This window comes from Dendropsophus ebraccatus, chromosome 3, assembly GCF_027789765.1.
Source record: "Dendropsophus ebraccatus isolate aDenEbr1 chromosome 3, aDenEbr1.pat, whole genome shotgun sequence".
NCBI lineage: Eukaryota > Metazoa > Chordata > Amphibia > Anura > Hylidae > Dendropsophus > Dendropsophus ebraccatus.
This window is the reverse complement of record NC_091456.1, coordinates 154,345,451-154,358,305: the sequence shown is the minus strand read 5'-3', so window position 1 is coordinate 154,358,305 and position 12,855 is coordinate 154,345,451. Positions and strand designations below refer to the sequence as shown.

General features: G+C 41.8%; 1 protein-coding gene across 6 annotated transcripts in view; it reads right to left on the bottom strand.

Moving 5' to 3' along the window:
- The window catches only part of PAM (peptidylglycine alpha-amidating monooxygenase), a 134,378-nt gene that overhangs the window by 65,948 nt on the left and 55,575 nt on the right, over nucleotides 1–12,855 (bottom strand). For all 6 annotated transcript variants that reach the window (XM_069962967.1, XM_069962969.1, XM_069962971.1 and 3 more), the window contains 3 exons: nucleotides 8,536–8,619; nucleotides 2,531–2,579; nucleotides 599–666 (listed from right to left, as the gene is read on the bottom strand). In XM_069962967.1, the coding sequence (XP_069819068.1) occupies nucleotides 599–666; nucleotides 2,531–2,579; nucleotides 8,536–8,619 (201 nt within the window). The remainder of the gene's footprint in view (nucleotides 1–598; nucleotides 667–2,530; nucleotides 2,580–8,535; nucleotides 8,620–12,855) is intronic.

Below are 12,855 nucleotides of genomic sequence, written 5' to 3'. Positions count from 1 at the left end.
CACTGTGGCCAGAGATTGGCAGTGCAGTGTGTCTAGTTGGGACCAAAAAGTTTCAGTAGCGGGGTCCGGTGGGAGCGCAGAAGCAGTTAAGAATTGCTATTTCATTTTTTTTTAACCCAGCCTGACAAAAACACAGGACACCGCCTTTATCTGAATATATAATTGATGAAAAGTACAAGAAAAACAAATAAGGTGCTTATACACGTGGCATCCGTATGAGTACTAAGGAAATTATGTAGCTACTTGTGGTCTTTCTTGATCCTGAAAGCAGTGTGTGTAGGAGTATGGCGCCATCACAAAACTACATTCTGCTGCAAACGTATCTCTTTTTACTGCAATACTGGGTCTTTTCCTTCATATCAGACTACTGATGTTAAAAAAAAAAAAAATCAATCTACACAAGAAATTCTCTTAAGGTAGTAAAAGCAGATTAGCAGAACAGGGAATGGCCAGATAAACATAGAAACACCGAATGTCTTCCATACAATCAATGAGTTTATTTAGCTTTTTAAATGAAGCAAGCGGGCTGTGACATCCATCTCCCTTGTCACTGTATTATCAGGCTTTAAATATATATACATTTACAAGAAATACTTACCCTTTTCACCCGGTGGGATTACAGTGTCCATAGACATCAGGAGATAAATGCCAGCAATCAGCGGCTGACTGGGAGTAATAAAAGAGAAATGCCAGTCAAATGGAAATAAATACAAGAACGGACATTTTCATTCAATAAGTGTAATATCCCACAGTAAACAACAGTAGCAGAAAAAAAAATAAAGTTCCTCTCGTTACAGCTAAAGTGGATATTTCGTGGAGATGTGACTTGGGTTTCAGTTTTAAAACCCTTTCCTTTTTAAAGAATAAAAGGTTTAGACACTGACCACATACATGCTCCTAGGTTTCCATAAAGGGAGTATTTTTAAAATGAAGAAAAAAAAAAGTTTACTTTGCATCACTTCTTGCCCTTGAATACACTCTAACCCAAAAGAAAGGCCAACAGATCCCATTAAAATAAATGCAATGTATCATTATTATTCTGAGCATATTCAAAACCGAATCCTTATAGCTCTGAAAGAGAAAGGAGGTGGGTATGGCTTTGGGTAAGGTGGGGTTCACACCACAATTATGCCTTCTGTGAAAGATATACACTGGCAAGTTCACTCATCACTGCTACTATATTCAGGTCTTCTTCCCAACATATAAAGGCTTTTAGGCTCAGACACTAAACTAAGATTTTATGCTGAGCTTAAACACATATAAATTCAGTAAATGACCCAAATGTAGTCACTACCAGACTACATGAGTCCATTAAAGTCTGTGGGGCCCATGTCTGGCCATACTTATATATAAGTCGGTATTCCATTTTGACAGGTTGCCAACATATACTTGCCGGGAGGGCATAATCATAGTGTGCATATATCTTAAAGTGACTCTGTACCGGCATGTAGCCAGCCCCAAACAGTCTGCACCGCATTATAGAGGTCCTCACGCAGTGTTCGGTTTGGGGGTCGGCCTTTCTCCCAGTGCCAATATTTAAAAAAAAAAAAAAACTAGTTTTCTTGCTGCGGCAGGGGCATCAATATGGCGTGGCCTAGAGTATCCATGCCCTAGGTCTGCAACGCCACAGGCCTAGGGTATGGATGCTCTAGGCCACACCAGATTAACTCCCCACCCCACTGCAGCAATAAAAGCAGTTTTTCTTAAACATACCAGCACCGGGAGAAAGACCGACCCCCGAACCAGACACTAAAAGAAGACCTCTACAACATGGTACTGGAGGTTTGGGAGCGGCTACATGACAGTACAGAGTCGCTTTAACATATATGAGACTGATGGACATGGAGAGGGGGATTATGGCAATGCAATTACCTTGACTTAACAGTAAGTCATGTGCAATCACTATATAAGGGCCAGTTCACACAGAGCGAAAGGTGGACATGTAAATTCTTTGAGTGGAGAGCAATGGAAGCAAAGGCGCGCAAGCCCTACCATAGAGACACTGTGGGACACTGACATAGACGGGAGGAATCCTGCCTGCATCATTGCTCCGTGTGAACTGGCCCCAAAGCCCTTGTGGGTTTGGTTTAACCCCATAATGTTGCAGCCATTTTCAGTTTTTTCCTGCTTCTAAAAGCCATTATTCTTTTATTTTTCTTTCAATAGAGCCATATTGGGGGGGGGGGGGGGGGGGGGAGTTGTTTATTTTGGGACCACTTCTACATTTGAATGGCATCTTTTATTTTATCATATAATGTATTGTAGGAGGTGGTCCAGGTGGAACAACCAGTCAGCCTCAGAGACACAGTAAGTGACTATATTTCTATTAAAATTACACAGAAAATGAGGCCCGATTTAACACGGGGGCCCATTGGCGATGCACTTGCTCCCCTGAGTCTCATTACCATATATAATATACAGTTCTGGAGCACAAACATACAGCATATTATATGGGCCAAGATGTATAAAAATAAAGCAGCATAATAAAAGTAGCATGAACAGAATAGTTACAATAATAAATAGCCCTTACCTTTCAGGAGTAATTTGTACAGTCACTCCTGTGCAGTCTTTATGTTTATCTGCAAAAGTGAATAAGCAGTTGTAACTATGTGCGAGTACGTACTGTACATCAGAAAAATACATTTACATGCAGAGGCCATAGTAGAAGCCATTAATTGAGCACATGAAAACCGCCAGTTCAAAGTCATACAGGTCGCGGCATATCTCTGAGAAATCCCATCATCTTAATACATTGCACTCCGAGAGATCGGTTCATAAGGCACGTCTCACCGCTGACTAGGTCAATACTGCAAAATGCAACGCCTTCACACTGTGCTGGTGAGAAATGATTCCCAGCTATCTCTGGATAACATCAGATCCCTTTGGTGGATCAATTTAAATGTTTTATTGAAGCTTTTACATGTAAGTTTCCCTCTTGTGCTCTTTTGAAGGGTTGTTAAAACCAATACTCAGCAATTAACGGGCTGTTTTACACTTTCTTTAAGGGTTTTCATTGCCATTTCTGATATTTTATTAAACAAAAAAATTTGTTAAAAACTCTATGCAGTCATTTTTGTTGCTGTGTGTGTGTGTGTGTGTGTGTGGTTAATGGTGCGAGTTGCTCCTTCTGCAGCAATAACATTTTAAGAAGTACAGGAGTCTCGAGTGATCACATTAAGGATAATGAGGTCCTTCAACATTCACCAGTATCCATTTCAATACATATTCAGGATAGTTTTAATGGCTCCATCATTAACAAAAACTACAGTATGGCCACCATTCGACATCCCTTGGGGACCCTTCCCCTAGCCTTCTCTACCAGAACAGGCACAGATTCTTCTCCCTGTCCAGTTTTGTATTAGTCGTAGAAGTCGATTTGCTTTTCAGAAGTCTGTAAAAGCTAGGTGGCAATTATCTTGAGTACTTTAACACCCTAAGGGTGCATTCACACTATAGAAGTCGGGAGGATAACCCGCGGCAGATTCTGCCACTCGCATCTCAGCCCATGCCATAGACTCCATTTAATGGTGAGGCGGATTCCGCCATCCGCCCCAAAAAATTGACATGTCAATTCTTTGGGCGGACAGCGGAATTCACCTGGCCATAGAATGGAGTCTATGGCACGGGCGGAGATGTGCACGGGGGCGAGCAGCGGAAACCGCGGTGGGTTATCCGCCTGGATTCTGTATTGTGAAGAGGTATGGAGGAGGACTATGCTCCTCTCTTCAGTTATATAACTATATATACTTGGACCAGGCTTGTGGAGGAGTATGGTGAAATAGTCATAGCAAAATATGTGGCCAGATTAGTCCTTCAGAACAATTAACCAGAACTGCACTATTCACACTGATCAGCCACAATATTAAAGGGGTTATCCGGAGAACAGAAAAAAGTCCTGTTTTGCTCTCTGGTGCCGCACTTCTTCCCTTTAGGCACCTCAGAAAATATCTTCCGAGAGAAGGGCAGAAAGAAATTTATATTAAAACGGTCCATTTCCAAACTTCTTCCATTTTGAATTTGGCACCTAAATACAGGAACGGCCTTGTGGTCTTCATTCTCCACTGTTTGTGTATCAGGAGATGATACTTCCTGTGCCATCTCCTTAGCCGCCACTAAGTGTGAGGCCCAAAACTGGCCTATTATAATCAGCCACTGTCTGGGGCCCCAATGGTTCCAGGATGCACTACATATAAAGACTAGCTTGGGAGCAGTGTCATACTCTAAGCAATTTCTGGTAGAAAATCATGGGCCCTAGAATTTATATGGATGTTCGATTGATACGTAACCCCTACCTAAACATTGTTGCAGACCAAGCACACCCCATCATGGCAATGGTATCCCTTAATGGCAGTGGCTTCTCTCTCACACAGACACACCTCTCCTTTACAAGGTGCATCTTAGCCTTAAACTAAGCACAGTCAGTATGTAGATGACAATATTGGTAATTTCCTCATTAAGAATTTATAATCTGTACACCAAAGTGACGCAAGACTGTGACATCTGGAGAAGCAAGGTTGGCGTCTACAGCCCCCGGCAGTCATGAAGAAATGCTGCTGCCAAGTGACAGAACAAGCTGTTCATGCAATTTATAGAGTGGTCTGACTTATGTAAGGACAAAAGCCATCACTGTTCTTGTGCTATATTCAGACATTTTATGGTAGTTACTGGACATTCAGTAATCACGTCTAGCAATTGTTATAATCCGCTTAGTCTGCATTTCTTACAATTTTCACCTTTATTTAAACAAAAGCTTAAGTCTTAATTCTATCATATTACTAAAATGTAAAAGTTACCTTTTCTTTGGTTTTCACTAATTTCCATACAAAAAAACAAACAAACAAAAAAACTACTAAATACAAAACCAATCAAAAGACTGCGTGTAGCCCATGTTTACTGATCTTTGCATTATCATTCTCCATTTAGAACCCGGACTGCACTGGGGTGTACTTTTCTGAATAGGTCACAGTCAAGTGGATACACAATTTAAAGGGGTTTTCCCTATCCACAGAATAGGGAACAAGTATGAGATTGGGGGGTATCCAATCTCCATGCTCCCTAGGGATCTCTTTATTGGGGACCCCGCTAATTTGTTCCTTTGGATTGAGGCGCGGGTCGGCGCGTGACCTGTGGCTCCATTTATTCTCAATGGAGCCAACGGAGAGAGCCGAGTACAGCAGCCAATAGAGAGACACCCAGGGAACACAGAAGTTGGACCCTCACAATCTCATCCCCCCCAGCATAGGGGACAAGTATTTTTAAAGGACCTGTGGTCAGTATGAAAAACATTATTTTTTTTAGCTAGTTAGATAGGAGTAATGCAATTATCTGGTTGACTATCTGCATTCTTCCCTGAATAATCAGTGTGAATGCCAGTGAATATGATGCTTTGGAGGTGTGATCCTGTTTTATCTCCTCAGCCCCATATTCAAAACCCCTGAGACTGAGTCACACCCCCTAAGCCCAGCAACTTTTTGGTCTGTCTTAAAGTGAATGTACCATCAGGTACATTTGCTTTAAGTGCTGCACATTAATAGAACGGCGCCGGCGCTGGGAAGTGGCTCCATTAGAACCAATAGGGGCAATTATAGAGGGGCAAGGGTTTCCTTCCACTAAGGGCAGGCCGGCCCGCCTCCAGTAGTTCAGCCCAGGATCACAGCACCGGCTTCCCCGTTCTATTCATGTGCAACACCTGATGTAACATTCACCTTAAGGGGTGAACCTGCTAACCCCAAAAAAATCTGAAAAATTCTCCTGCTTTTGACCAGGCTACCTTTCCTTTACACCCAGGACCCCCCACTCCCTCCACTCGCTGGCTTGCCCCTCCCCAGGTATTTTCCTCCGCATACTAATCCCTCTTGCTCTCCCACCCCTCTCTCGCTCTCACCCGCAGCCATTTTTGCCCAGCTGCATAGTCATGGTCGCAGAAACCCCCCATTATGGTTCCTCGCTTGGAGACCCCCTTCTTTTCCATAACTCGTCACACGTTAGCTTAGGCGCTTAGCTAAAGATAAGTGGATTATTAGTCTTTGATGGACAGCAGGGAGAAGCTGCCAGTTCCTTTACAGCCAGTCACAGGATTTCCTTGGCAATCTACTTAGCAATCTACATCCCAGATAAAATTTGGCTAAAACAGTAAGTAAAGTAACTTGCAATTGCTTCTATGAGGGATTAGAATGTAATTTTATACTAGAACAAAGTAAATGCCATCAGTGAACAGTAAATACCCATTCGCTAATACCAGGATGTATCCATTTGATACTGCAACATAAGACTTCTCTACTTCTGAATGGGATCATTCCAAAGTCTGACCTTTTTGCTTTCAGAAATTGTATTGCCAGAGACAATAAAAAAAAAAAAAAAAAATGAAACCCACTGTTCTAAATTAATGGAAAGGCTTTACATTAGCCGCTTTCATATTGATCTCCAGTTCTTTGTACGTTGCGGCATAAATCAGCAAACCATTTCCAATTACAGAGTTCAAGTGGCCATTGACATGCCTTAATATAACGTTAACAATATTCTAGTCATCTTGGGCTTTATCAAAGGTCTTTTATATGTCACATTAAAAAGACAAAACTATTACTTTTATGTAATGTAAGAGAATGATTTAGTGCTGTTATTAGGTATAGCCAGAGAAATGGAGGAGATTGCAGTGAATAAAATATTATTTGCTATACATATTGGATATTGCATTATTTCTACAACACTAACCCAATTCCCCAGCTACTGCACAGCAGCGACCTTATGTAAGCATGTATGGATTTACATACCTTGGGTAGATCATTAATGTTTTTAGAAGCAGAAGTTAGGGCCAGACGTTATGTCAATAGCGGTGTATACAAGAATAGGATAATAGCATATTTACTCTCTAATAATTACATTTTGTACTATGTCTTATACTCCCCTGTAGCATGCTGCCAAAAGGTTATTCCCATCTGGACTGTTATGGAATATTTACAAATTATGCCAAAAATGTCCAATAGTTGCGGTCTCAACTCTGGGGCCCGAACATATCTCAAGGTTGAGGGCCCCCAGCTCTCTCTGGCCTTCCTGTGGCCTCCAGAAGGGCTCGAGAAGCCAAACAATTTGCATTTTTTTATGCAGTCTATGCAATCTCATGACGATTTATGGAAGTGCAACATAAACTAATGTTGCACTGCTAGCTAGTCCATTTACATAAAGAGGCAATATTCAAACTGCATTAAACAGCCATCTATCTTGGCAGTCTTTGACTTCCTCACCTTGGAACCCATACCGATTGAATATTTATAGCACATTCTGTGCATAGGTTACAAGTGTCCAAATGGGAAAAACCTTAAAATGACTGAAAAAGCAGCACAATGTACTATAAGCTATATCTGGTAAACCACCTCAACCCTAAGATGGCCGTGGAATAAAGGTGGCCATGCACATTAGTATACAGCAGCGATGGGGAACCTAGGGCCCTTCAGCTGTTGCAAAACTACTATTCCCATCATCACTGGACAGCCAAAGTTTTGCTGATGGGTGTTGTAGTTTTGCAACAGCTGGAGGGCCGAAGATTCCCCATGACTAGTATACAGGTTGAGTCAAAAGACTCTGAACAAACTTTTACTTCACAAACAAAAGGAAAAATTACATATCTGAACACCCCAGCAAGTAATGTTTGAAGCATGGCCACAAGTTTGTCCAATGACCAGAATTATCTCAAATCAATTACCACAATCAGATTTGCCAACTCTCTCCTGGTTTAAAATTTATCAACACAGAAATTGCTCCCTCTGGGGGCGGGCCTGCCCGCCTTCAGTGCTTCAGCCCTGGCCAGTGCTTAGGAACAGAACGGCTCCGTAGGCAGAAACTGGGCCGCGGTTCAAAAAAAGGACAGCTGCACCGGCTTCCCCGCATCAACACCATTCTATCCATGTCAAAAACTTAAGCCAAATATACTGCTGGTTCATTCGCTTCAAACAGCCTATACATAATCAATAACATGGGGTGATGGATGAAAGATCTAGGAAAATTCTTTTTCTGAAAGATTTTTGTGGGCAAGATGTTTTGCACAACTACTGATCAAAACTTTTTATGCCAGACCCAGGCTTAAAAAAAAAAAAAATCTGAATCCCCATGTCTGCTGACATGGAGGAAATGGGTCATCGCTACAGCCATTTATTGACTTGGCGGGCATTTACTGTGCTTTGAGACATCACCAATAAGTGCTGATTAGTGTGGACCAGGTAACATCTAGGCGTCAGTAAAGGTTTCTATGCCCAAGGCCAAAAGAAAAGAAAAATAAAAGAAAAAAATTTGTGGAGCAAGACAGCCCTGCTATACACTGGGCAGTGTGATCAGAACAAGTGATGTTCATATGCCTCATTACGGCATGTAGATTTCATAGGGCATATGGATTTTATACAGTGAGCCTCTAGTTCATGTCGGCCATCTATAAGGCACAGTGTGAATGGACGCCATGTAATGATACATTTGCCATAAAGAACTAACATCAGTTGCTCACCATAGCTATGTCAATGTTTCAAATGAACAGCTTCCAAAACTCACCTTGAAATGCTTTGGCATCACCGTAATGAACTTGAAGAACAAAATATTTAATGCCTGAACTTCCTCCAACTTTAAATCCAACACCTAAAGCGATAACAGAGAAATAGGTAAGTGGCAGAAAGGTAAAAAATTATTTTAGAAATCCCTTCTATTTCCACACCTGCATTTACAATGAAAACTGCCTTTGTTACGCTCAGACTAGACAAGTTTTTTTTACTTTGCATTTTCATTTCATGACACAGAAATAAACTTTTAAAATGCAAAAAGCAATTGAGGCATGACCTATTCTTGTATGCTGGGAGAACTCAGCATAATACAGCTCTGTTTTGTGTGTGTTCTGGTGCCATCAAAGCAGATACAATTGGAGCCCTGCTGCTATTAGAGTAGCTATGTATGTAATTACCCAATATGTTATTTAAAATAGCCTCGGAGGAGCACTTCAAATTCTAAATAACAAAAAAATCCAATGACACAAATACAGATTTCTACATAAAGCTTAAAAAAGAAAAAAGTAAGAGCTCTGTCCTTTTTTGTTACAGTCATGAGGTCTGAGGTTTGCAGAACACCTACATTTCCTATTAAGATCTAACGTCACGCAGAGCCGATTCACCTTGTGAGCATATTTGTATAACGAGTTATATTGGAATAAAAAAATAGGTTAAATGGTAGGAACTGTCATTGTATTTGGAGAATACAAAGGGACCTGACAATAAAAAAGAAGATGTTTTCTCCCTGCTATTTAGCAAACATTAAGGGTTCTTTCATGCAGCTGCTTTTTCTCATACGTTTCATCTTAAAGCGACTGTACAATTAGTACATTAACTTTAAGTTTTGCTGCATCATAGAGGGGAGGGGGTTTCCTCCCACTGGGGGCGGGCAGGCCCACCTCCAGTGGTTCACCCCAGCCGGTGCTTAGTAACAGACTGGCACTGTGTGTGGGAACCGAGCCACGGATCAAAAAAAGAACCACGGCATTGGCGCCGGTCTATTCATGTGCAGAGCTTAAAGTGAATGTACTAATGATACATTCCCTTTAAGGCTATATTCACACACCATCAAAATGCTAGGGAGCATAAAAGTAATAACGTGCTTTTACCTTCCCTTGGCCTGGTCTGACCTGGGTCCCAGCTCAGACCAGGAAGTGGCCGAGGATCGGATCGGCGGTACACAGCCACCAGCACTGGAGCGGGGGAGGTAAGAGCATGTTATTACTTTTATCCTCCCCCTGCCCACCACTTGTTTAAAAAAATAGCTTCTCCTTTTCCTTTAATTGGACAGACATCATTTAAAAGCAAAAACGGCCATTATTATGCAAATTATTAAACAATAACTGCCATTAAACGATGGCCATCCAATGAAAACGACCGTCAAGTGTGTGAACGTGCAGCCTTGCAGGAATAAATGTTATTATGGGGAAGTAGGTAAACCCTTGGATCTTTTATGTCCTAGGCACATACCAATTCGGTGATGACGTGTAGTTATATTTTATATAAAATCCTCAACTTTTTATTCAACATTTTACCAATTTGTAAGAACAGTCAAAGGGTCAAGTAACTTTATTGAGTCTATGATTCTTACACGTATGACATTCACTATGAAAACCTTCCATAATGCAAATCAGGCTTCAAAAGGAAGGGCTTAAGATTCTAAGAACTATATAAACACTGTGTGAGTCCCAACAAATGTGCCTCATTATACAGTGTAATTCCTGGAAAGTCAGCAACAAGATTACAGTAATGCATCATACATGACATAGAACCGGTGTTATACATTTTTTAACGGAAAAGGAATGTGTCACTAAAGTCTGTTGTTGCTGCTTTCTATTCCAGGATCTAAAAGAATTCTCACATTTACATCTCAATAATCATAAGGTTAAAAAATGGCAAACACTGTCAACCGCTGACAATGGTTCTCTCTATAAGCATACAATGGATCCATACTCATGAATGTACAGTTCTCACTAGATACGATAGTGATATTTTTTGCCCATGTGTAGTTAAAGAAAATAAATGCAAGTCTGAAGAAATGTTAATGCCAGCTGGACCAGTTAAGAGATTAAGTCTACAGCGTCACGTAAATGAGCACTCAATGTACTCCGCAATGCTAATATGTGCCACATAAGAATTTAGTACGCTTGAGTGGTTGAAGGGTTGTTGCCTAAGAGCAGAGTAAAAAAGTCATTACTCACCCATAAAATCCCCTGCCTCGCCAATGGTTCCCACTGATCCTGCAGCAATGACGTCACATTCATCATTTACATGGCTGCTGCGGCAAAGAGCTGAAGTCTCCCTACAATGCACAGGGTGCTGAGAATAATAAGTTTTGTACCTTCATACCTCGCGCTATTAGCAGTTTATTCCCTATACCATCGAGGCATTTTGGTGCACTGGGGGCAGGACTTCTGTCCTTAGAGCCTCAATCCGGCGGATTGACGGTACGGACGGATCGTAAGGGGGGGTAAGTCCTGCCTCCAGTGCACCAAATTGCCTCATTAGCATAGGGAACAAACTGCTAATAGCACAAAAAAAAAAAAGCACAGGGGATGAAGGTAAGAAACTTACTTTCATCAGTGCCGCATGTGCTATAGGGACATATCAGCAGGTCAGATGCCTCCAAACCTCTGTTCTTAAACTCTGTTGAAAGCTGTTCCAGAACTGAACAGTTCAAGAACCGAGCTGTGTGTTCCCATAGGGAGCAATGTAAATGTGTTTTATTGGTTTTTACACTCCATGGGTCTGGTGCAGAGTGTCCTGGGCCATAGAGTGTAAAGCCTAACAGCATCGCACACTACTACTTACTGTAAAGAAGCTGGGATTCCCGTCGTAATGAAACCATGCTCATGCATAGAAATATCCCCCTGGACTGCTGGTAGAATAAAGTGTACTGGGGTGTGCACTCCGAGGATGCCAGTGTTTACTGGGGGTTAGCTGAGCTCCTGCACAGTGATGTCCTCCTTCCCCTATGCAGCTGACTGCGCCGGCCACCTGGAGGGAGAGGACACCCTTATGCAGGGGCTCTGGGTCCCCAAAAATGCTCAGCGGGAGCCTCTCTCTGGCTGACATTCACTGGTTTAGAGCAGGCATTCCCATCATTATGACGGAAATCCTCACTTCTGTAACCTAGGTGACCGAAAATCTCAACAATAGTTTAGCTGACAGTTATCTTTTGTTCGGATACAAAACTTCAGGGGAAAATTGCAGTTGAATACCAAAGTGTTCAAAAACCAAGGTATTCCTGTACTTTTTTGTATTTAGGGAACCAACCATTAGGGGCTGGGTCTCATACACGCAGCGGATCATGCACGCGACAGAACCTGCAGCGGATTTCGCTGCAAACTGCAGTGTGAAATCTGCTGTGGATCCGGTACGTGTGAAGCTGCCCTTAAGCTAACTACCCTTGCTAATAGGGCCCCTAACACACTTCCCAAACATTGTTCAAAGTACCTGAGTCTCTGCCCGGTATACCCTCCAAACATACTTGATGAAGTCCTGCACTGTATGCAAATCCAGGACAACTAGGCATCTGGGTGTTTCCTGTGTCTGATGCTGGTTTCACACATGGCAGCTGCACAGCTGCCATTGCAGTTTTTGAGTCGAAACCAGAAGTGGATTTGAAAAGTAATGGGTAAAATAAAGGAAGCATGTATATGTCTCCTACCTGCTGGATCCACTCCTGGCTTTAGCCCATACAGGTGTGATTTAAAGCTCTCTATGGTTACAGACTAAAAAAAATTCTACGTAGTCTCATCCTACTTTTTTAATGCAAACTTATATTCATCGGATTAGCAAAAAGAGAAAGATATATTGTAGAGGGCTGGGATAGCATTAGGGAGAGGGGCAAGCTGGCCAATTGCCTAGAGTCCCAATCCCCAGTGGAGTCATCTGTGGGTTGCAAACCTTTGTCCTGCTGTCCCAGAGAGTGCCACTTTAAATATCTATTTTTATGGTATGACCAAATTTACACTGCATTTAAGTATAATGTCACAGGTATTCATTGACATCCCAAAAATATATACTGTGGTGCACTGGAGCAGGCCCCATGCTATCTATCTATATATACACACACACGCACACAAACATACATACACACACGCACGCACACAGTACGATACGTTGCAGCCTTCGGATGAAAAGCGGTGACAAAAAATATAAATAATTATTTTACCAAGCAGTATACTGGGAACAGTTTTTGAAGTAAGGTTAAAAAAAGGACAAAAACTATAAATTTGCTTAGTGTCATATGAATAGTACTTACATTTTTGCATCCTTTTGAACTGAACAAACATAACTACATAGCAGGTACAATATGCAAGCCATTGCG